The sequence below is a fragment of the Lactuca serriola genome, chromosome 4 (assembly GCF_051521515.1).
Source record: "Lactuca serriola cultivar US96UC23 chromosome 4, Lser_US96UC23_V15, whole genome shotgun sequence".
NCBI lineage: Eukaryota > Viridiplantae > Streptophyta > Magnoliopsida > Asterales > Asteraceae > Lactuca > Lactuca serriola.
Window position 1 is genome coordinate 91,944,107 of NC_136411.1, and position 24,755 is coordinate 91,968,861.

At 35.6% G+C, this 24,755-nt stretch overlaps 1 protein-coding gene across 1 annotated transcript; it reads right to left on the bottom strand.

Moving 5' to 3' along the window:
- Window positions 1-944: 944 nt before the first annotated feature.
- On the bottom strand, window positions 945-3,264 carry LOC145102108 (vesicle-associated protein 4-2-like). The gene is made up of 7 exons (XM_079039462.1): window positions 2,915-3,264; window positions 2,258-2,328; window positions 2,010-2,091; window positions 1,800-1,918; window positions 1,647-1,724; window positions 1,444-1,563; window positions 945-1,330 (listed from the first exon to the last, which is right to left on the bottom strand). The coding sequence occupies exons 1-7, from the start codon at window positions 3,195-3,197 to the stop codon at window positions 1,271-1,273; spliced, it is 813 nt and encodes a 270-aa protein (XP_078895588.1). The 5' UTR covers window positions 3,198-3,264; the 3' UTR covers window positions 945-1,270.
- Window positions 3,265-24,755: the final 21,491 nt, after the last annotated feature.

The following is a 24,755-nucleotide window of genomic DNA, read 5'->3' on the forward strand; positions in this document are numbered from 1 at the left end:
TATAACACCAAAGTTCACTTATATAGCTCGTAGGGTCGATATTTTAACCCAATGGATTAATTCGGCCAACCAGATTGTCTTGTTTAGCTAAATAGGTGGAGTTAAGGTTGAAATTTCTGAATATATTTATTTTATATTATATTTATTTTTTTTAATAAAATACAAAAACAAATCTAAAGTCTTGGAAATTTAGAATGTTATCTTTACCAATTATGTTGTAGTTGTCTATTTTTATCTTTAAACAATTATTTGAGTTTCTAATTTATTTTACTAAGTCTAAACTTATTTTATATAAATGTTGATAGTTAATGGATATATTCCAACCCACTTATCAAAAAAAAAATTATTTGGTCAACCTAAATTCAACCCGTTTAATAAAACATGGGTTGAAAATTTTAACTCGTTTAATTTAACAATTTGTGTTAACCCAACTAAAAACCTACTTGTTCTCACAATGTTTGGATTATACCAAAACCAAAAGCTTATTTAAGTTGACAAAATCTTCTTCTTTTGATTCACAAACAGGTAGTCTCGAGAAGGCAAATTCAGTCATTTCATGTAACCAAGTTACTGGTGTGGAGCCCGCAGGCGATTGCACCTCAATCTGCCAATCGTTTGGCTTGAATTTGGAATATTTATTGTCAATTAACCCCAACATCAACTGTCTTTCACTCTTCGTTGGTCAATGGATCTGTGTTGACGGGGATCTCTCCTAATGAAGCTTCAACTACAACAACCAATGTTCTTAAACATATCATCAAGAAGTTTCCAACTGAATAAACAGCTCTTCAGATTACATTGAAATTTCAATTTATATTTAGGTGTTGTTTCTTATCGCTAATTAAAAATGTTTCTTAGTGTATACTGAGTGTCGATTTTAAGAAACCTTGGTTATTTAATGGGCTAATTTACTTATTAGTATACAGAGATCAACACACAGTAAGTAATACACAACAATCTTAGATTTGATGGTAAAGTGAATGATGGGTGTGCAAGTCCAAGTAGTACCTTTGTGCTGTATGGACTTGTACCTTGTACCATGTACAATTGTACATGCACCCACCAACAACTTGAATGTGATAACTTACCATATACCCCTCAAGTTACAGATTCAACTCACCAAAGCTTTTTACATGGAAACATTTTCTTTTTTCAAACGTCTTCTGCACAACTCTTTTGTGCAGAGAACAGAACAGGACAAGACAGAACAGATTGTACTGCATGATCATACACCAAATGATACAAAATGAACATAAAAGGAACAAACTTATTAAACCGAGTCTACGCCTTCAACTTGTTGTCTGGCCAAATATCTCTCTCTTCTCTCTTTCTAAATAATGCAACAAAGAGAGGAACATTAGCAAGCATATCAACATTTAATAATAATAATAATAACTTAATAAGTAAGTCAATTTTTCAAATATATAACAATTAAGAGCTCACCCATTCATCTATGACAAGACCTTCACCAACAATTTTTGTCCCGATTTCTTCCGGAGGTTTTTTGCGGGATTCAAGAGCAGCTTCTGCCTCGGCTAACTGACGTTTCAATTTCTCCAAAGCCTTAAAACAGGGACAGAAAGGTAATTTCACATTCAACCGTATAAAGAACACATAATAATAATAATAATTTGGAATCTACTTACAGGGCTAGGGCGTTCCACGTCTAGAAAAACAACTTGTAAAATCTGTTCCACTGCCACTTGATCTTTCTGCTCATCGAACTGAGTCAACACAGAATAAAACTCATTTACCAAAAACCAATTTTATCTATATGTATAGGTATAAGTATAACTCACTAGCTCAGGTACATAATCCATCATCCCTTTGACTTTCAGACTCATGATTTTGAATTTGACTTTTCTTTTTTGATCCATTGGTTTTTCATTGTTCTCTGGAGGCTCCACAAACTTAAAAACTGTCACAATTCACAACCATTTAAAACATAAGCAATAAAAATGAAAGTAGAATGCAACTATTTAGTGCACTTAACCTTAAAAAATAAATACCAGTTGCAATAATACTCTCGCCAGGAGCAAGAATAGCTCCAGGAGGCCTCATGAAACAGCTTTTTGGAGCGGTTGTTTGAAACTTTAGCAATACAAGAAAACAGCATATATATATATATCAGATTAAGGTTTATGGTTAAAGTTGTATTTAAATAAGAGATAGAGTTAAATTTGTGATATTATAATTGTGAAATTGATACAAGAATATAGGAAAATATTAGCAGGATTAAAGAAAGTTATGAGCATACCTTGAAAGCTACATGAGATTTGCTGGTGTTCTTTATCTTAATAGCACTTTGGACTTGCTTACCAGGTTCATCTACAGAGTTGAAAAGAACCAATTACACTCATGCTTGTAAGAATCATAAAAGTCAATTTAATTTAACCTAGCAAAGATAAGAAAGGTATGTGAACTTCCACAAGCCATGAAATCTAATTTCTCGCTAATAACTTGTTTACATCAAAAACTTGATGATACAAAGTTGTAAATCTATAAATAAATTCAAACAAATGAAGTATAACCTAATTAATAGTTGTGTTGGTCCGATTTAGCACTTATTTCAGCTACTTAAAACATAAGATTTAGCATAAGTAAATCTATGGGTTCCTGATCGAATTGACAGCTGATGTAGGAAGATACCAATTAACATCATCGGAGTAACAAAAAGTACTCTTAAACTGTCAAGAAGTAATGTGATTCGATTTCGCATTTTTCAATTCACAAACAAATAAGCAAGCCTGGTATAGAACCCACCATTAAAAAACAGAAATTTCCAAATCGATTGAAAAAAACCAAGTAGATCTCATGCACTTAGAAACAAACAGGTAGGATATCGAACAAGTAATACTAAAAAATTAGTAATTATTGGAGAAAAGGGAGCAGTAGAAAAGACGAGTGTTCTTACAGGGAAAATAAAGCTTATTTCGCGGATCAAGTCGAAGACGACGTCGTGTTGGAAGCAGAGATCTAGCTACCGATGAGACCGAGCTGCCGGAGCTCGAGCTATGGTTATTGTTGATGTTGATGTTGTTGTGAGGGTTTGATCCTTCAATTTGGTATGAAGAAGTCGAGGAAGTTGTATGCGTGGAACTATTATTTGTGCTCCGAAAGGGTAACTTAAATAATCCCCAAACTTTGCCACCACCGCTGCTGCCGTCCGACGAAGTTCTATCGTCAACGATGGCCATCTCCGGTCAATTAGATAATTCACAAGCGGATTTGCAGTCTTCTGATAAATAAGAGCTTCTCTCTCTCTCTCTCTCTCGCTCGAAGAAAAATGCTTCTTTCTCTCTGATTTTCTTTTTACGACCCTCAACCTTTTGTTTATTTGTAAAAATAGACACCTTACTTTTGAATTTTGATATTATCTCCATTTCTACAAATTTTTTTATTTTTCTTTGAATATGGCATCAACTTATATACTTTTTTGTAATAATGATAATGAAAAATCCGAATTCTTTTTATAGTATTTACTTTTAAAAAATTTAAGTATCAACAAGATAAATATGAAGCAGTGGTTTTGTTTAACGTAAAGATATAATTGTTGACAGTCTAATATATATCTTTCTCGTACCATATTTTAATCGGATTGTAGATGTATATGGTTGTTAGTGTTGTTTAAGTATCAACTTAAAATTAAATAGTCTATATATTTTCGTTTTACTTTCATGTGTTTCACAAATAAAAAGCTTTTCATTTTACTTTCACATGATTCAAGATGGTTTTGAATAAATCATGGTACAAAACCTTTTCATTTTACATTCACATGTTTCATAAATAAATTACTTTGAATAAATCATGGTACATATCCTTTTATTTTTCCTTAAAAATGAAAATGTGTGACTAATTAAATCAATATTTGTTTATAGGGAAAATTGTTGAATTCATAAACGCTAATGGAGCAATCTTGGTACTGAAAATAGTTGAGGGTAGCAAAGTGAATGTTATAGCAAAAAGTTGGTTTAGCAGCTGGATAATATTAATAAATTAATGATAATGATGGTCCCACGTGTCTGCGTGTTTGTTTACACAGACGAAACGTCGGCGTATTCAGTTTGACATGTCAGAAAGTGCAAAACTGTTAGCCTTGTTGACTTCCCTAGTTCGATATCAATTTTTACCAATTTTAATTTGACATTTATCTTTAAATTTGTATAAAATATTATTCTTGTTATTTTTTAAAAAAATTATATTACATCGTACCATATGTCAACTTGTTTTAATCGTGCAATCGCAGAATATCTTAGATAAGGCAAAATTCGAATCCTAAATCTTTTGTATGAAATTTTATTTTTTAATCGCTATACTCCCATCACAAAGTTGTATTTTTATCAACCATGTATATTTGTTCGCTTAGGCTACTCATTGTATCTTGTTTATATAAAATGGAATTTTAGTATTATATATATATATATATATATATATATATATATATATATATATATATATATATATATATATATATATATATTCAAATCAAAATTTTATATCAAATGAAAATTCTGTATGACCCTCACAAGGATTGATAGGTAATTATTAATAAACTGGAGACGTATGTAGTGGGTTTTATTTGCATTTAATGGATGACTTTAGTGGCTTATTTCATTATAACTCATTGGATTATAATGTAGTGGCCTAATTTATGGGTTACTCATCAAAATTTGAAATAGCAATATGGATGAGTCATATTATCAAATACCCAATCTTTTTTTTCTTTGATTTATTCGGTAAACTAGTTTATGTGTTTTTCTTGGAATTATTTAAATCTATTTGGATTATCTGTTTTATATTTGGAGTTGGATCGGTTTTTGAAGTAGCCTTATCAATGCACATCCAATAAGCCTTTGTGTCTTTTGTCCCTAATGAAAGATGTTCAGACAGATTCTAAGATGTCAAAATGGTCGTTTGTTTTATTATACACTTATACATGATAACTTGGATGCTTTGAAATGTGAGAAACTCATTTATGTTTAAAAATATGAAGATTTCTTTGATGATGACAGGCGAATGATATCCAATTTTTGGTGTTTAACCGGATTAAAAATATGGCTAAGATTTATAGTTTGAATTGGAATGATTCACGATGTTCCCCCATGACATGATTGATGATGTTCCCATATTTTGGTACGTAACTTGTAATTTCTACTTTATATTTGTCTAGCTTTTCACTAGCATGGTCTTTTAATAAAAATCTTTACTAATACTAAAAAAAATTGTTTTATTCAATAAATATACCATTGGTTGATAAATGTTAATACGTTATTTATTGACTTGTCTACTTACTAAATTAGAATTTATTGGGTTATTTACTTAAGGGTTTAGGTACTCTTAGTTACTAAACTTTTTTGTTTTATATTAATCATTGTACTTTATTTAAGTTATCATTAGCCCTTTGATCATTTTAGTTGTCGTCTGGTCCGTCCGATTCGTTGTTTGCAGCTATTTCAGACATTTTCCTAAACATAGGAAAATTTTCGTTTTCAACACCACATAAAGGAAGGAAAGTTTTGATACAATTTAAGCAACTATCCTAAATTCTCAACACACACCCTTCCCTCTTAAGAATCTAAAGCAACCTATGTGAGTCAATCTACACTGTGAGTTTGAATACTGACATTTATATTCAGTTCACTTATTACATGACTCCGATACCAACTTATAACATCGTAATTTTTCATCCAAATTTTTCTTTTTATTTTAAACACTTTTTAACAGAATAATGCAACGAAAGTCTTGTTAAAAGTTTATTTGAAAACATCACCAATGTTACTTAAATATCAAAAACAGCATCTTTCAAAAGTTTAAGTTCACAAAACAAGTTTTCAAATCCAAAAATAGATGAAATCTCATTGACAAGTCCAAAGTGGTATCATCACTAAAAATATGCTAAATGAACTACCCAAAAGTCCTCATCATCACCAAGCCATCAAACTATGCTACTTATACCAATGGAAGACAAACACCAAGCAAAGAAACAAGTGTCAGTATACACTAAGTGAGTCAATCATAAATACGATGTTAGGGAACGTACATATCCCACAAAACATCATATAAGCATGCATTCAAACTCTCACATAGCATGACATCAAATACATCATATAACCAACACAATAATGCTCAAATAACATTATTCTTCCTTCAGGGGCGGAGCTTCAACGTTTGCTTCGGGGGGCCGAAAATATAATATGTAAAAAAATTGTTAAACAGGGGAGGCACAGCCAAAATTTTATATTTTTGGGCCAAAAATGTATAAAATGAAAGTATGAGGGCTGTTTATAACTAAAAAACTAGGGGGGGCACAGCCCCCCCTTGCCCTTATAAAGCTCCGCCAATGTCTTCCTTAGAGATTTTATATTTAGTTACACTTTATTAATCATCTTTTTAACTAATTATTACTTCATTCATCACAATAATATTATAAGATAATATTAATCTTTATTTTCATCATTAATAATTACTCTCTTCTAATCACCTTTGTAATTATTATCATATACTTTCTATTTGCGGGTCTATATATTCATCAGTAGCCCACAAGGTAAGTATCATGTTCACTAATAACGTGACTAACACGACCCAATGCACTAAGTGAGACACGACTCTCACCCATAACATTTCCGTTGATTGGTTGTGTTTGTTACTCCGACATTGCATATACTAGTACATGTGTTGTCGTTAAGGATTGGTACAAATGGTGCCAATTACACTGTGATACACCTCCCAAATCCCATGTGATGTTTGTGTTGGCTCCACCGCATTGCCAACATCACTCCAGTCCACCCATCGTAAGGACCATGTCCCGAGTGTTTGTCTAGAAAAACCACTCAACGCCTCTTTTGGCTTAAGCTCTTAGGCCACCTCACGATCTGGATAGGGTACACTGTGACATCCTCCATTTTTCAAAACCAATTAAAACTTTTTCTTTATGCTTTAAAAATAATAAGTTGTTTTGTTATGGAAACTCTCAGTTTAATAAAACATTTTTATTGAGATAACAAATAATGTTTCAAAATATTACAATACCAATGATGTCATAACTAAGCCTAGGGTTGCCACCTTTGATGTTAATGGTGCCCTTACATCAATAAAGTTTCGATCTTTGAGGTCTTAATGGGTTCATGCAAGAGTTAGAACCACATTTATGGAAGTTGATTGCTATTTCTTGAGATTTGGAATCATGGGGACATGCAAACTCACCAATGTCACACCCCAAAACCACGAACGGCGGAAACGTTCAGGGGTGGAGGACGTCATGTATAGTATCACAACAGTGTAAAATAGTAAACAAGAAACAACATCATCCATTGCATTATAAGTAAAGTTTTAATACATGTGTGTTCTTTATGTAATAAGACACCAAAAATATACAATCAAAATAAAAGGCGAGACTTGTCTGCTCCGTCTTCTCAAAACTGGCCACCGTACCTGTCTACTGATGACCTGAGAATACAAGTTATTTTGAAAGAGAGGATCAGCTTTAAAGCTGGTGAATGCATAAGTATTTAAGTGTCATTGTCTTGCTTTGAAAAGTTGTTTTAAAAGTCATGTAAACCTTTAAATGAAAATGTTGATATAAGTATGAAAAGCCCTAGAAAATCCCTTATTTTCTATTAGTTTGAGATGCAGTCTTCTACCAAGACTCGAATGTTTTATAAGTAAAATGATAGTTTTTCCTTCTATTGACTAGTACTAAAGTACTTAGTCTAACTCATCGCTTATGTGAAAGTATCACAAATAAAGTAAACAGGAAAAAGTATAATCATGTAAGTATTGCCCTTGGATTACCAAGGTTAACACGACATCGTTGAAGCGAAAAGTATAACCTAATGAACATTCGAAGATTGTCCAATTAACCTCTGTGGCGAACAGTAGGTTCCAGGAATGGTTAGTCCCGTAACTGACTTTACATCGCTATAGTCGAAGTAAATAACCTAATGAACCTCCGAAGATTTTCCAATTAACCTCTGTAGCGAACAGTAGGTTCTAGGAATGATTAGTCCCGTAACCGTCTCCTAATATAAGTAATAACAACCTAATGAACATCCGAAGATTGTCCAATTAACCTCTGTAGCGAACAGTAGGTTCCAGGAATGGTTAGTCCCGTAACTGACTCTACATCGCGATAAACGAACTAGATAACCTAATGAACATCCGAAGATTGTCCAGTTAACCTCTGTAGCGAACAGTAGGTTCCAGGAATGGTTAATCCCGTAACTGACTCCCGTTGAGTTGGGATGGGCTGGGTGATTTACTGAAAATACTAATAAATCATCTCCACGAATCGAGTTTCAAGTATTCCTATAAGTATACACAGGTAATTGTATCTACGTAAAGGTATTCATGTAATGTGTTCATGTAAGCGTATTCATGTATCATGTAAGCATATGTAAAGGTAATCATGTATCAGGTAATGTACTAGTAAAGACTCATGAATGAACTGACTCTTGTGTGATTCCTTGTAATAGGAATAATGTTTGATATCTTCAAATTATCCCTATGATAATTTACTGAAAGGTAATTGGTTGTTCAAGTAGGTTTATACACTCTTACTACTCAAGGGTGTGAGAAACTAAATGAAAGATGTAAACTATAACATCAATACATATATAAGAATATAAGTGTATATGCATAGTTTAGTTCAAGAATGTAAAATGGTTTTGTAAGACATTTAAGGGTTTTGAACAAATATAAAAGTGACTTGATGTCATTTTGATAAACATTTCAAAAGTAATACATTTGATAACAAATTATTTTAAAGATAGAAAACCATTTCATGCATCACATCTTGTAGTATGTGAAATCTGTTGAATGAAAACACAATTATAAAATACATATAGATAATTTAATAACATGTTGTTTTCTACTTGTATTCCCCCCCCCCCCCCCATTAAAGCATTTAAAATCATTTAAACATTGATTAGGGGTATGAACTCACCTGTAGATGGTGGTTTGGATGAACTGGACGGTGTAGGATTGTTAGGTGTCAAGTGAGGACTTGTACACACACTATGATCCTAATGAACATATAATCACACATATATGCACTCAATTAGTCTTAAATTACTAATTGATAATGTTAAGACATCCTAGAACATAATAAACACTTTATATAAGTGTTTTAAGCCCTAAGGATTGCATCTAAGCTATTGTGGGACAAGGTACTTGGGTTTAGGGTTCCAAAGGACCCCATATATGAGTTTACTCTCCATATATCCTCACACATGGAGTTTACGGTTGTAAACTCTTGAGTTTACGGCCGTAAACTCCCAAACTTGGTGGTATTTTGTGTTTTGAAGTTCTAAATGATTCCTAGAATTATTCCAACTTGGTGGTTAAATCCTTGGAAGGGTTTAAGGCATAGAAACACCCATTTGAGGAGTTTACGGCCTTAAGGCCATTTCCTTTAGAGTTTGCGGCCGTAAACTCTTAAGGATGGGTGTTTTTGATGCTTTCAAGTCTTATTCACATGTAGTATAGGTCTCAAACTTTTATCCCAAGCATATGAAGGCCTTAGGCACACTTTGGTGCCCTTCTTTGATGTTCACGGCCCAAGAACCTTATCAGGGCCGTGAACTCACTTTTGAGGGGTGTTCTTGGTGTGTTTAAGGCCCTTGATTTAATGGGAACAAGTCTATGTAAATGTCCAAGGCTTTAGGTGTCTTAAAAACACAATTTGGTCCATGATTTTGGAGTTCGCGGTCCAAGATCTTCTTGGGCCGTGAACACCCAAAAATATGTGTTTCTTGGTTGATTTCTTGTCCCTAATACACTTCAATACAAGCCCAAAGTAGTATCATATCATAAGGGAAGGTCTAGGCATTGTTTCGGGAGTTTACCGCCCAAGAACACCTTGGGGAGTAAACTCCTAAATCTAGTGATTTAGCCATCTAAATCATGTTATAAACACATAATAAGCTTTCTAACACTACTAGAAAGAGTTACTCACGTTTTGGTATAAAAACCCGAAGATCCGTGAGAGAAAAAATGGCTTTTCTCTAGTTGGAAATGCGAATAATGAATGAATTTGGTTTAGAATTCTATTTATAGTCCTGAGATATTTTTAGCAGAAAATACTTTTATTCAAGAAATGATTTCTAATATAACAGAGTGTTGGAATAACAGTGTTGCACTAAACCCTAGTGCATCCACTCTCCTGATATCTCCTGAAGTGTAAACCCTGAATTACTCAAACTTACACGAAAAAGTCTGAAAATTAACTGTAACTGCTATAACTTCTATTGAAGTGATATTGTTTGTACAGAATGGAAATTTCGGGTTGTCACAACCAAGTTCGTGACTTTATAACTCTAGAGGTCCTAAATAGCTTGGATCTGTGATTGGATAGCATGGCTTAAGAATTAAGTGCTTAATGGCCCGTTTTTGGAAGTTGGACGTGAATGCCCTGCATAGGTCTTGGGAACATGTTGCGTTCCCACTTGGGCTCACGATCTGAACCAAGGAGGAACTCCCAACGTTCCACAAGGGAACGTCATGCGTTCGTTGCTACAGTAGGCCTTTTTGGGCCATTTCCTTGGACTAGATGATTATGGGCCTTAGTGGATTATTCTTTTGGGCTGATAATGGACTTTATTGTATATTGGATTAGAGGGAAGGCCCATTTGGGAAGTTGGGCCCAATCTAGAAAATTGGGCCATAAGTGGGCCATTAGTGGGCTTGATGGATTTAGGCCTTCATGTTTTGGATTTGGGCCTAGGTCATGGGTCCATTTAGATTAGAGGTAAAATAGTCATTTTACCCTAAGAAGAATTGTGTGGATTTTGACTAAGTGTTATTTGGTAATGATAGCCGAGGAGTCGCGGGAGCAGTCTGTGACAACCCGATATTTCGAGACAATATGATGGAACACAAGTCAAATTTATATCAAAATTTTACTTTCCTAAAATCTTTTTTGGGTTAAATAAAGTAGTGGGAATCGTATCAAGGTTTCTGTACATATAAAGAACCCTAAAATCCGAGTTATAACGAAGAAGTTATGACCAACCGAAGATTCTCGGCAAAACCGGCAACACTGATAGATGTAAAACGCGAAGTTTCAATACAGTAATGTTTAGCCTTAGGTATCTAAATGAAAGTTTTAGATATCATTAAACTGTAAACGTACATCAAAAGAACATCCAAATCTGACATCGTATGAGGAAGTTATGATTTTTCTAAGTTACGGATATAGCAGTAGACAGCTAAAAACTCGAAATAGAGATCGAGAGACTTTTAGCCGACACAAACTAAATGAGAATCGAAGGTCTCAACAATAGAAGCGCAACGGTAAAAAGTCTGACGGAAACGGACGTCGGATGAAAAAGTTATGGAACTTTAACGGACTTTTCCTATCCCGACGTATTAAAAATATAATATGATAAGTTATTAAATAACTTGATGATCGATTAGATCTTCTTAACAGGTAATGCGATGAAGTAAAAACAGTAAATAACACAAGTATAGATCAAGATGTGTCGAATGATTAGATTACTCAATCCTCAGCAGAGCTCGACTAAGAACTTCCGCTGTAGAGGATTCTAGGGTTACAAGAACGATAACAATAAACTTGCTGAATAATCACTCTCTGATCGTTCTATTCTATCGTTACTTTCTAGGAGCATGCAAGCACCTATATATAAACTAAACCCTACGAAACTCACGGATGGACAGGCCCATACCAGAGATACATAATGGACTAGCTAACGATCCCAATAGACGCAATACATAACACAAAACACGACCCAACAATCTCCCCCTTTGCGTCAAATTAGAGCGAGACTACTTCTTCTTCTTGCTTGGGCCAGCAGCGGGAGCCTTCTTTACGGTATCAAACAGACGTGTGATAAGAGCAAGGATAGTCTGTCTGAACCGAATGTACCATTGAATCATATCATCAAAGTACTTGATATCATCCGCTGTGTTCTGCTTGCATCTGTGGATGATCCCCAAAACGTGTTCCAAACAGGCAGTGGTGTATAGATGTTTGTCTGCCAAGGCAAAAAGACATTTCTGTCCTTCGTTCCTGGTAAACATGACCGAGTTTCTCTTCGAGTCAATCTTCCCCATCTACATCAGGTTGAGATCACTGGCAGAGCCAACAGGAGATATTGTAGGTTTCTTCTTAAATACGCTCGCAATCTCCTGATCCATCAATGCAACTTCCATGATGTAGCACACGAGCATCCTCTTGAAATGGTTGATGATCGGACCGTATTCAGCTTCGTTGGTAAGGAGGATGTTGTGCAAGATAATCCAATCATGGGGATTAAGGTTGGGAAGATCTGCAAGTGAGATGGCATGTTCAGTCTTGGCAGATCCCCGAAGTACCTTGAAGCGAACATTGATGAAGTTACCTTCACTGTACGGCTTCAAGACCCGAACGTTGACAATTTTCTGAGCGCTCCAAGTCTGATATTGGGGTTGAGCAGCCTTCAGATAGAAATTGATTAAGTCCCGATCAACCTGTGGATGAGGATGAGGGAACTCTGTAACGTTGTCAAAGGCATGAAAAATAAACGCCTTTCGAGTCAGTGGCATGTCGAACTGTGAGTCGACAATATTGGAACGATCTAAAGAGATCACAGGTTCCAGCCACAAGATACTTGGTGTGTCAATGGCTTCTTTAATCATCCTCTTAAGAGTCCAGGAAGGAAACAAAGTTTTCCAGCTCTCAAGAAGGTCGTGGGCTTCCTTCTGTTTACGTTCGGCTTCTTCAGCCTCTCTTGCCACACGAGCACTGATGTCAGCCTCATTGTTTCGACTTTGCCGCTTCAGAATGTCAGCAATTGTCTCTTTATCATCATCTTCACTCTCCTCAGCAATGTTTTTGCCTTTGTCTTTCACACCAGAACCGGAGGCTTGGCCTACTAGAGGAGGTTCGGTTGTGTGAGTTGCTGAAGTAGGAGGTGGTTGAGACTGTAACGCCTGTGTTTCTGGGCCTGTCATTAATGTTGATATAATAGTCTAGGTTAACCTTTGTAACCCGTTTTGAAATAATAGAAGTGTATTATTAGAGTATTATGTGTTTTGTGCTTAATTGCTTAATTATGTGGTTTGATTAATTAAGAATAAAAATAAGCGTCAAAATTTAAGTGTAAAATAAACTTGATATCTTTGGATAACGTTGTAGTAGTTGAAACGAGGTTTCCGAATATATATAGAACGCCCAAATCTGACTTCGTATGAGGAAGTTATGATTTATCGAAGTTTCGGCTTAGCGGTATGCAGCCTGAAATACTCGATTTGAGATCGAGCGGTTTCTAGCCGAAACAATCTAAACGATGATCGAAGGTCTCGTTGTTGGTATCGAAGCGATGAAAAGTTAGGCGAGAACGGACGTCAAACGAAGAAGTTATGAATTTATAACGAAGTTTTTCAGTCCCGGCCTATTAAAAATAAATAATAAAAATAAAATCAAAATTAGCCGACGAAGTCTAAACGAAAGTTGTAGAGCGTAGTCTCACCTACGCGTGGATATAAAGAAAGTCGAAAACGGAGTTCGTATGAAGAAGATATGAATTTTCGAAGTTTATTAACTAATTAATAATTAAATTTAATTATTAAACCCGACATTATCCGAAGGGGAGTCACCGGGCTTATCCGAAGTACGCCCAGCGTACTGCTGTACGCCTCGCGTATAGCGAAGCATGACGACCTTCGCACTCGAGTTCTTCGGATGACGAACGCCATGACGATTTCGGACGAGTACGCCCCGCGTACAGGCGTACGCCCCGCGTACTCCGAGGCTCCAGCCTCCTATAAATAGGATGCGAGGGTTCCAGGCTTATTTGCTTATTTCTCCTCGTTTTTGTGCCGAAGCTCTGCGCGTAAACCCCCGAAGCCATCCCGACACCCCGGATCTCATATCCAAGTTAAGAAGGAAGTTTTGCGATCCCGAGATCCCGAAAAGTGCGATTCCCGAGCCGAAGCTCTGCCCGCAAGAAGTTCGATTTTTGTAGAGATCTTCCAGATCTGCTGAGGATTACTACTTCTGCAAGTCGTAGTGTTGTCCGATCGTCTTTAGATCAAGTGAATGTATATTACCTTTCATAAACACGATAATAATACAAGTATGGTTTGAGTGTATTAAGTATATTGTTGTTTATGTGTATAATTTTGTTGTCATAAGTGTGAATGTATATTCATTCTCTTCTATCTCATAGATCTGATTTACTTTCTATGAAATATGTGTTATGTGGGTGTGCCTCATCTGTTATGTGGAATATGTATTGAATGAAAATGATATACAAGTTTTAAACTATGTATGAAAATATATATTTTTATCTACTAATATGTTGGGTAGAACATGGGTAGATAGTTGGTGTGTGATAAACAGATGAGAGGCCTCGATGTTGTTGTTGTTGATCTGGTTATTCAGCAGAGTATGGATAACGACCACAGACTCTTTCTAGACAGTCCTGTGGAACGCTAGCAGGTTCATAACCTGTAGGTGTTGTGAACGATGTGTTCACCGGTGTACTCTATCCCCCCTCATGGTTGCCTTTAGGATATCTATTGTTGAGGAAACCCCTTAGCAGTAATGTCCGTCCCGATGAAAATCCTAGATTAGGTCCCTTGAGATAGATGTTATTTTAGGGACGTAAAGTGAGGATAACGGGAATGGGTAATCGGGATAGTCATTGGTTGGTGAAATTAAATATAATTTATTTATTGTGGGTTGAAAACCCTATATGCTCACCAGGCTCCCAAGCCTGACCCACTCAGTTTTATTTGTATTACAGGAAGTGGCGCAAGGGCGTAAGATGGATGAATCATCGAGTTGTTTTGTTTACAAGTCTGTATATGTATATATTTGTTGAATGACTTGTAATGTTATCGTTTATGCTTTATGGTCTGTATCGGAACATGACATCCCGAGTTTTGATTATATAATGAAAATGCATCTCTTGATGAAATGCTTTGATAAATATTATTTTATCATGTTTTGTTTTGGGAACAAATTCCGCAACTCTTTTAAATCAAAAGGATTTACTCTGAAATTATTTAAAAAGCATAAATGAAATCTGTCTTTTCTGGCCGAGATTTTGGGGATGTCACAGTTGGTATCAGAGCATTAGTTTAAGCGAACTAGGAATTTGTAGGATTTCTAGACTTAAACTTAGAATGCTAAGTGGAATTTTGAGATGTGTGTCTGTTGGATTTTAGTCACGGGCGCTAGTTTATTTTAGGAAAGTTGCCTAAAATGATTTTATGTGCTAAATGTTATATGTTGCCATATATGATATTAATTGTTCGGATCTACGGTATGTTGCCGACCGGATCTGGAAACCTTATGTGTGTAGGATTGTAAGCGTATGTATACGGTATTAGAACTAGCATGTAAACGTTTCATAGTAATAAGGATGATTTGAATATCTATCGTGAATGAGGATCTAATTTCACCTTATTCGGTGTGTAGATCAAAAATGGTGAGAACAAGGAGTGGCGTTGGAAACACAGATGAGCACAGGAATCAACCGCCAGTGATTGAGCAAATACCTGTTGTAGCAGCAGCACCAGAACCAATAACAATGACTGGGGTGCAAGCCATGATTCGGGCTATGTTAGCCGAACAAAGGGATGAAATGCGACATATGTTGCATGATAATAGGGACGAACCTATCATACCTATTGAGGAACCCGAATTGATCCCCGAGCAATCGGAGGAAGGGAACAATAGTCGCATCATGAGTCAAGTTGGGACTCAAGGAGAACGAAGGAACGATCCGAAAAGGAGAAACAACAAGGATGGGCGAATGTACAAGAACTTCTTGGGTGCCAAACCGCCAAGTCTTTCTGGGATCCCAAAGCCTGTTGAGATAATGGATTGGATCTCTGAAATGGAGATGGTGTTTGATGTGCACAAAAGTACCGACTAATTTTAATATTTATAACCTAACAAACTTAGACTATGTATGCACTTATAGGCAGTGTACCTAGTCAGATTATAGTATAGCTTGGGTAAGTCGGGTGTCGCTCACAGGGAACGGTGTTCTAATTAATTTACTTACTATTAAATTAACCTAATTTATTTAACAAGTTTAATAAGGGGTTTTATCTAGTTTTACAAGATCAGATGAACTTAAATCAAATTCAAAAAACACACACTCTTGTTTAGTTTGAATCCACTTCTCCCTTATAGCTAGCTAACAATTACGGATTACTAAGTTGGGTTTTTTTTATTATATTAGTAATTTAGTTCTATCTTACCAATACTTAACTAATTCATGTCAAACCATATATGTTCACACATAATTAAACATAGAACTAATTATAGATGTAAATATGCTATGTAAGATTTGTTGTATAAACGCAATTATGATCACAATTCATGTTCTCTAGCACAGCTAAACTTTATTTTATTCTAATTATTAACAAATATTGGTCAATCCTAGCTCTAACAATTCAATGTTCACTAAATTATTAGGTAAACAAGTTCATGCAGTTTAATGGTCACGAAGCTACACAGAACATGCAATTAAGCAATTAGATAACAAATTTTAACATGCTAGGTCATACAAATCAAACACAAGCAAATTTTTACCAACTAAGCTCAATCCATAATCATATAACTATTCATAAGTTTAAAGCTTCATCTAGCTAAACAAGAGTAGCTAGATTCAGCTGCTCATCCTAGTAATTAAACTAACACAGCTAAAACTAATAAAAGACATGTTCTAAAAATAAACCTTTACTTCTTTTGGTGTTGAAAACCCTCTTCCAGAACCTTTCTTTCGTTCTTCTTCGTCTCCTGGAACTCTTTTTCTTCTGCCAAAAGTCTCTCCTTTCGTCATAATCAGGAGAACTTATATAATCCTTAAAAACTCGCGCCACGTCGTGGGCGTCATCGCCACGTCGTGGGCTTCAAGCAATCCGTATCCTTCAAGGAAATCCTTCGCGTCGCGATGTTTATCTTCTGGAACACCCGTGCCACGTCGTGGGCGTCATCGCCACGTCGTGAATTTAGCTCTTATCGTGAATTTATTATTTTCTTGTCTTCCAAGCCTCCCATGTTCCCCATTTTGTCACCTTTGGTCCCTTTCTTCGAAAATCCTTTGTATTGACTGAAAATAACAATTTAAACTCATAAGTATCATTATTCTAAACATATTATCAATTTATGTACTTAAATACTGCCTAAAAATAAGTATAAATATGGCAATATCAGTGTTTGAAAGTTGCGACTGTAGCAACAAACAAAAGACTGTCTTTGCAGTCAGACAACTGAAGACTGGAGTCTTGAGTTGGTGGAAGTTGTTGGCAGATACTATGCTACGAGGAGAAGCCCTGAAAATGTCATGGGAGGAGTTCTTAGAACAACTAAGGGTGCAGTATTGTTCAGAGATAGACCTGATTGATCTGAACAATGAGTTCCAAAACTTAAAGAAGGGGAGGATGAGCATAGATGACTATGCTACTGCATTCACTGAGAAAATGAAGTTATTTCCGTACCTAGTGCCAACGGAACTATCCAAGATTGAGAGGTTTGCTAACGGACTGCCTGCCGACTTTGGTCCGACAGTCAAGATGGCAACTACTCTGAAAACAGCTGTTCGTGCAGCTAAGAATGTGGAGGCCCAGCAGAAGGAAAAGGGTCTGGAAAGGATAGAATTTGGTGAAAAGAGGAAGTTCGATGGAACTTCAGGGTCCAATAAGAAAAACAAGTTCTCGAAGTCTGGTTTGAGAGGAGGAGGAGGAGAAGCGAAATGGTGCGACAAATGTAAGAAGAAGCATCATGGAAAATGTGAGGTAGCGACCACGTGCTACAAGTGTGGAAAGCCAGGGCATTATGCCAATGAGTGTACCCTCTCTAAGAAGGTTTGCTATGGTTGTGGTGAGGAGGGACACATGTCAAGGGACTGCCCGAAGAAGAAGGAGGCAGCTAGACCCAACATTCCGCCAAAGCCAAAGGCGAGAGCATTCCAGATGACACTGGAAGTTGCTAAAGATGAAGCTGATGTCGCTTCAGGTACCTTTCTCGTTAACGAATTGCCTGCCCAAATTTTATTTGATTCTGGAGCCAACTACTCCTTTATATCGCATGAATTTGGTAGAAAACTAGCTTTGCCTGTTGATATACTAGATAATGCCTTATTAGTCGAAGTTGCTAGTGGCAAGTTTGTACCTGTTAGCCATCGTATGAAAAACATCTTAATTGATCTGAATGGGAATAAGTTCCACGAGGAATTATTGCCTATCGAACTTAACGGTTTCGACATCGTTCTGGGAATGGATTGGCTTAGCGCCAATGATGCCGAAATTTTATGCAAGAAGAAAATAGTCAAAGTAAACCCGCCTGGGAAAGAGTCATTTATGGTGTATGGAGATAAACGCAGAGTAAATTCTGGAATCATTTCATTGATGAAAGCCAGAAAGTGTTTGGCTAAAGGATGTACGTCGTATCTAGCATTCGTGATAGATACTAAGAATGAGAAAAAGGCGATGCAGAGCATTCCGGTTGTGTGTGATTATCCGGAAGTATTTGTTGGGTTTTTGGTCCTAAGAACATCCTATGTGCTCATACAAACCCTAAAGCTCGGATCTAGGTTTCTCTATTGTACATACTTTGAATCCAAGACTTTGAACCCTAATTCTAGCATATGGAAATCAGAATTCACATGTAAATAGGTTTAAGAACATACCTTGATTGTTATATAGCAATAACAATCCAATTCCTCCTTGAATTGACCTTGGAAAGCAAAGAGTCACAAGTGTCACTCCTCTAATGGCTTACAAACACCATAAGCAAGTGGAGAAGGTATATAGAGAGAGGAGAGAGGTTAGAATTCGTATTTGGGACTTCTTGAGAAGGGATTTTTCGAATTCATGACCCTAGGGGTGTTTATATAGGTGTAAAGATAGGGTTTCAGTCATTATCCTTATCTAGTTGATTATCCATTAAGCAACCAATAAGATAATCCTTGAATCCTTATCATACTCGAATTCTAAGGCTTTCCAACCTTAAATTCGTCCACCACACTTATAAGATAATCCTTACCTTATTTTGTAACTATCACATAATTACAAATCAGCCCCTCTAGTTTAATTAATTACATTTGATCACAAAACTAATTCTTAATTAATTATCGACCAATATTAATTAAACAAATATGATTTCTCCTTTAATATATTATTCTTATAACATATTAATAAATCATATTATCCTCTCTCTCTTTATTCATTTCTCCAATCAAGTTGCTTTGGTGAAGGCAACCCAAAAGGACCATGCACCATCGGGTCAAGTACATACCAAAATAGTTATGGACTTAGACACTAATCCAACAGTCTCCCACTTGGATAAGTCTAACAACTATTCTGCGTATGACTTCGGATCCCGATCTGCAATCGTAGCTTTCCAAAGCCGCTGTCAACTCTGATCATATCAAATACGCGTGTCCTTAGATAAGGGATCATATATTCCTCCATTCTAGATATCATATGAGAAATGATTTCAAATCATTTTCTTTGTACTACTTCTCGATTTCTGATTTATGACGACAGACTAACTGAACAAATCAAATTAGCCCTAGCCCGGCCGAGCATTTACGTTTGTCATCACTAAACCATCGAGGGGCCCAAAGATATCGCTTTTATTCTACTTTGAATAAAAGGAACGGATAAACTTTGATACAATGCTCGCTTGCACTCACGCACCGAATCACACACAACAATATGTTTTATAACACCAAGTTACTGGTGCGTTTACATATTATCAATGTGCAACTGATTTGCAAGATACAACTCACATATCTCGGTTTTAAGAATATAAGATGTTATCGTGTCACTAATCACTCGTGATACAATTCATGGAGTGATCCAAGTGAACGTGGGTCTAATCCAATGCTCAAATCACATTCATAAGCACTCATGAACGTTGCAGCAAACTCTTGCTTATGTCTAATACTCTTTTAGACAATCCACATACCAATTCACGACAGTCTTCATTCATATCTACTTCCAACATATGAACGACTGCGGCCCGTTCGAATAATTCAATTATTCTTAATAAACTCAATTATTCTGGAAGTCAAAACATGCAAAGTGAAACACAAGAATAATACTAATCCCATATGGCCTCAAACCTTTGAGTATAAATAAAACACCTTTTATTTATCACCATATCGATTACTCATTATTTGTCGTTTCGGGTAATCAACTTCTTACTTGAATTGTAACACTTGTCTCATGCTCCTAGCATGCACACAATGTTTACCTATGGTTCTTACTTTGTGAAATAGATCACATTGAACACATTTCCAATCCTTCTCATTTCACAACTCCAAATCCGTTTTTCATAAGTTAAAGAATATCAAATTCTTGCTACTTATAGAATATGCTATATTCTAACATTCTATGCAACTATCCTTTCGTAATGTCACTGCACCAAAGTCACAAAGACTATTGCCAATGATATTACAAAGTCTTCTATCGGAGATTGTTACAAGACAATTTCATAGATGTGATGTCTCTCACTCAAAGTTCTTTCTTTGAACATCCTTTTGCATAGAAGTTTCTAATCTAGTCATAGATTTCTCAATATTCAATTCCCAATATGGACACACTTCCATATGTTCCATATGACAACTCATTCTTAATAGAATCTTATCTATTCATAATGATGTCGATATGGTCCATCCAATATGGAAACATTTCCATATTTTCCAATACTATACTTCCAACTACTCACAAGCAACCAATCCTCGTCGAACTTGGATTGTCCTTTGATAGTTGTTTGATTATTTTAGTCAAAACCAATTCTAGTCCCTTTTCCCTCTAAATGCGCTCGACATTTGGAAAATTTTAGAATGGTCAAACATTAAGCATTTTCAATCGATCCTATACCCGAAGCGTATGGGACACGACGCATAATGTTTTATTTGCTATGTTCTCAAAATTCGAATTGTGAAAAGGGATGCCGTAATCATAATCGAAAATTTAAGAACACACTATGTACCTTTGACTAAATATATTAACATTTCTCAACCTAATCCTTTAGATTTGAAATGAAGCATAATATTCTCTCCCTTAATTATAGTAAAACAACCTTTCAACTCTTACAACTTTGCAAAGTATGACTCTTGTTTTCTATAATTAATATTGCTAACCTTGCAATACTTTCCTTAATAATCATACAATCATAACTTTTATACTCCCACTATCTTGATGATTATTATAAAACATAACACTTATGCTCCCACTAGCTTCGACATGTATTCATAAACATCTTAACTTCCAGAAAAACAATGCTTATTGAATTTCTTAAGTTCATGTTTCTAATACTTAGTGCTTTGATAATCTTTTATCAAGGTTTCTTGAACTTATACACATTTGCCTTCGATAGTTCATATGTGTGTCTAAACAATTAAGACTAATTGCCAAACCTCACAATTCAAATTATGGAAAGGGATGCCGTAACCATAATTGAATTCGAGAATGCAATTTTACAATCACTATCTTCTTAAAATCTGTCTTAGTGAAAGCATTTCCTCACAATCATTTTCATGAAGGAGGAAATCTTATGACACTTAGATTTAAACAGTGTATTTGTTCCTATCCATGTGGATTTGTCAAAACCAAAGTTTACGACAAATTCAAACTCTTATGGATCGAACTTTCTTGATCTCGATTTCTTGCCTTTATGGTAGCACAGCTGCCCACCATGTCTTCCAAGTAGTTAAGCAGCTCACCCTTTCCTATCAATGTACCTTTCATTGATTAAGGTGCTTTGCCTTTTATGCGTTCAAAATGAGAACTCATAGAACTCACATGCATAATTAACTCGATTGGATTGGCATAAAATCAAAATAATGTCAACACGATAGGTTGTAAACCTCAACTCGTGTGCTAGTGATGATCGTTAAGGTTTATTTGATTTGTTCTTGAAACCTTTCAAGACCATTAAGGCTCCCACTGACTCCTTGACATATAAGATTCTTTTGTCAATAAACATTTCTTGACAAACAAATATTCAAGAGTTAGTGTAGCTTTTATCAAGAACACTTCATAAATTGGTCCTAGTCGGTCTTTGTCTTATTCAAGACATCACGACTTTCCACATTTGATGAATGTTGTAAACCTTTAATACTTTTCACTCATTGTCACAATCTTAACTTTAAGACTTGTTATTGGAACGAAGTATGATTGACTTATTGATTTAACCATTTCTTCAATTCTTGATTCCTCTTCTTAGACATACAATTATACTAAGACTCACTTAGAGGATCAATTGAGGTATGGTTCTTAATCATTAAGACCTATCATAAAGCATAAAAGGTACTCTCCCATCTTCTTAAAATGGAGAAACTTTTATCTTTCTGCCTACTTGATTCTTCTTATTCGTTCTGCTATTGATCTAAACCCTTTAATCAATTCAAAATTACACATAATCTTGTAAGTATAATCATATTTACTAAACCTTTAGTAAATCATGACGAATATCATTGTTACTCTTATGGTGGACTTGATCAACACGCAACATTGTGTGCTCGATCTTTTAGTCCTTCACTTGACACTTTGTCAATGAATCAGTCTAATTTCCAAATACGAAATTTCTCATTCATCATGCATCCACGTTGCATGATTCCAAGTTTCTGTCCAATTGAAACTTGGGTGATGAGAAAACTCTCCCTATTTGGTAAACTCTCGACTTTTCCATAAACACCATAAATAAGAATCATATCCATTTGTTGTAGAAATATGCAAACACCAATTTTCATAATGATTTTATTGCAAGGAAATAAACAAATAAATAAATAAGTTAAATGAAAATTTATTTTATTTGTAAAAGCAGCGGAAAACAAATGTCCTTACAATGCAAAATCCATTGAAAACTATGTATTTCAAAAGAAAAATTTCTAACAACTCTATCATAACTATCTAAGATCAAAATCTAATCTTCAAGTCCATGCGATCAAGATCCATTCCTTGTGATTAGATTCATCTTGCTCTTTCACCAAGCTTCCTATCTTTTCACCGATCCTGTAAAACATTCAAATGCAATCTTATTACATTATGTATTAAGAATTAATGAATAGGAACTTAATGGAGTTAGATAGTGGATTTTACCTGAAGCGCAGTCATACTCTTTGACTCTCCCATCTTCTGGACTCTTCAGGCTCTTTGGGCAGACTTGTATCCAACGCCCTTTCTTTTGGCAGTAAACGCAGGTCGGTTCTCCTAGAACGTCCTCGGAAGCATGGTCGGTTGACTTTCCCAACAAATACGCTCCATTGCTTCGCCAAATCATTTCTGATTCAGCAGCAATGAGCATGTAAGTTAGGTCAATGAGGTTGTCGTCATGATTCATCATATAATACTTTCTTTTGAACTCATTATATGATTCAGGAAGTGACTGCAAAACCCAATTCACAGCCAACTCATCTGGGAATGACACACCCAACATTATCAACCTATCAATGTGTGATTTCATTCCTAGAACGTGGGCACACACGGGTTTACCATCTTCATGTTCCATTTCCAATAGGGCTTTAGTGATATTGAACCTTTCAATTCTTCGATCTTGTGGGTTGGGGAGAACAATAGGAGGAGGAGGAGGAAGTGAAGCATGATTTCTTGTTCCTCGATTGAATTGTGGAATACCATCTTCATGTGGAAAGCTTGTTCCACGGGATTTGGGAAAACCATAGTTGTCGAACTTTGACATCTACAATACGGGAGAAAATGAATTCAAGTTAGTTGATAGATTGAGTCCTTAGTAAATCACCCAAATGAGATACTAAGGCTAGGACCCAACACAATATTCTACAACTCGGGAGAGGGATGCCGTAACCCAAATTGCAGAACATTTGAAGGTAAGTGAATGACGATTCACTAATTTCCACCATGAAAAACGAAAATTATTTTTTAAGTTTTAAATCTATGAAAACTCCTAGATCCTTTGAGATTCATTGAACTTTCAATGGCATGTTTAAATCTCGATATGCCCCTCTTGTTTGTGACTGGGATGCCGAGGATCACAAAGCGGGTGTGAATAACCATGCAAACTTACATGGTGCCCTCACATGTTACAGTCGCCTATTCGATGTGCCGGTAAACCACACACGCTCCACCGAACTATGACAAACATTGAGTCACCCTTTGCTACCTTTGCTTAGACCCATTTAGTGTGCCGGTTAACCACACACGCTCCACTAACGTCTTCGCAAAGGCACAAAGTGTAATTTCATGGAATTGCATCAATTCACTTTTGCCTAAGTAACTAAGATTGGGAATTTTTGAAAACATTTAGTTACTTTTATAATTCATTATACTTATAATGGAAGTTTTCGTCCTATCCTACCCGTTCGGCTAACGACCCTCCACTAGTCAAGAGTGCGGTGGGTAAGAGTGGATACCCATTCAATCACCATTTTATAGGCAATTTCCTTAAACACCCCTTATAGACTAGCTTCGTGAATGAGGCCTACTAACGGTAAGACTGACTTTTACTCATACATATATATAATGTTAGACTTTTAATGTTATATATAGTATAGGGTGTATTTTACACTTTTAAAATATTAGGTGGTTCAATTTAACAATTACACTTTTAATTTACTTAAATTGTAAACCTAAACTTTTATGGATTTATTAAACCTCTTTAATTAAACACCTTAATTAATTAATAAAAACATAAGGGTGTGATTTGAACTTTTTCAAAACTATGCTAGGGTTTTAGAATTTAATATTCCTAATTAAACTTTTAATCAACTTTTAAATTCCAAAACTTAAGGGCAAGTTTTGAAACATTTCAA

What these genes read in the sequence shown, in the direction of transcription:
- LOC145102108 (XM_079039462.1), bottom strand. Translation starts at nt 3,197, where the DNA reads ATGGCCATCGTTGACGATAGAACTTCGTCGGACGGCAGCAGCGGTGGT. An exon ending in AAATAAGCTTTATTTTCCCT is followed by an intron (nt 2,329 to 2,914) that starts GTAAGAACACTC and finishes TCAACTCTGTAG; the next exon opens with ATGAACCTGGTAAGCAAGTC. An exon ending in ACGTGGAACGCCCTAGCCCT is followed by an intron (nt 1,564 to 1,646) that starts GTAAGTAGATTC and finishes CCCTGTTTTAAG; the next exon opens with GCTTTGGAGAAATTGAAACG.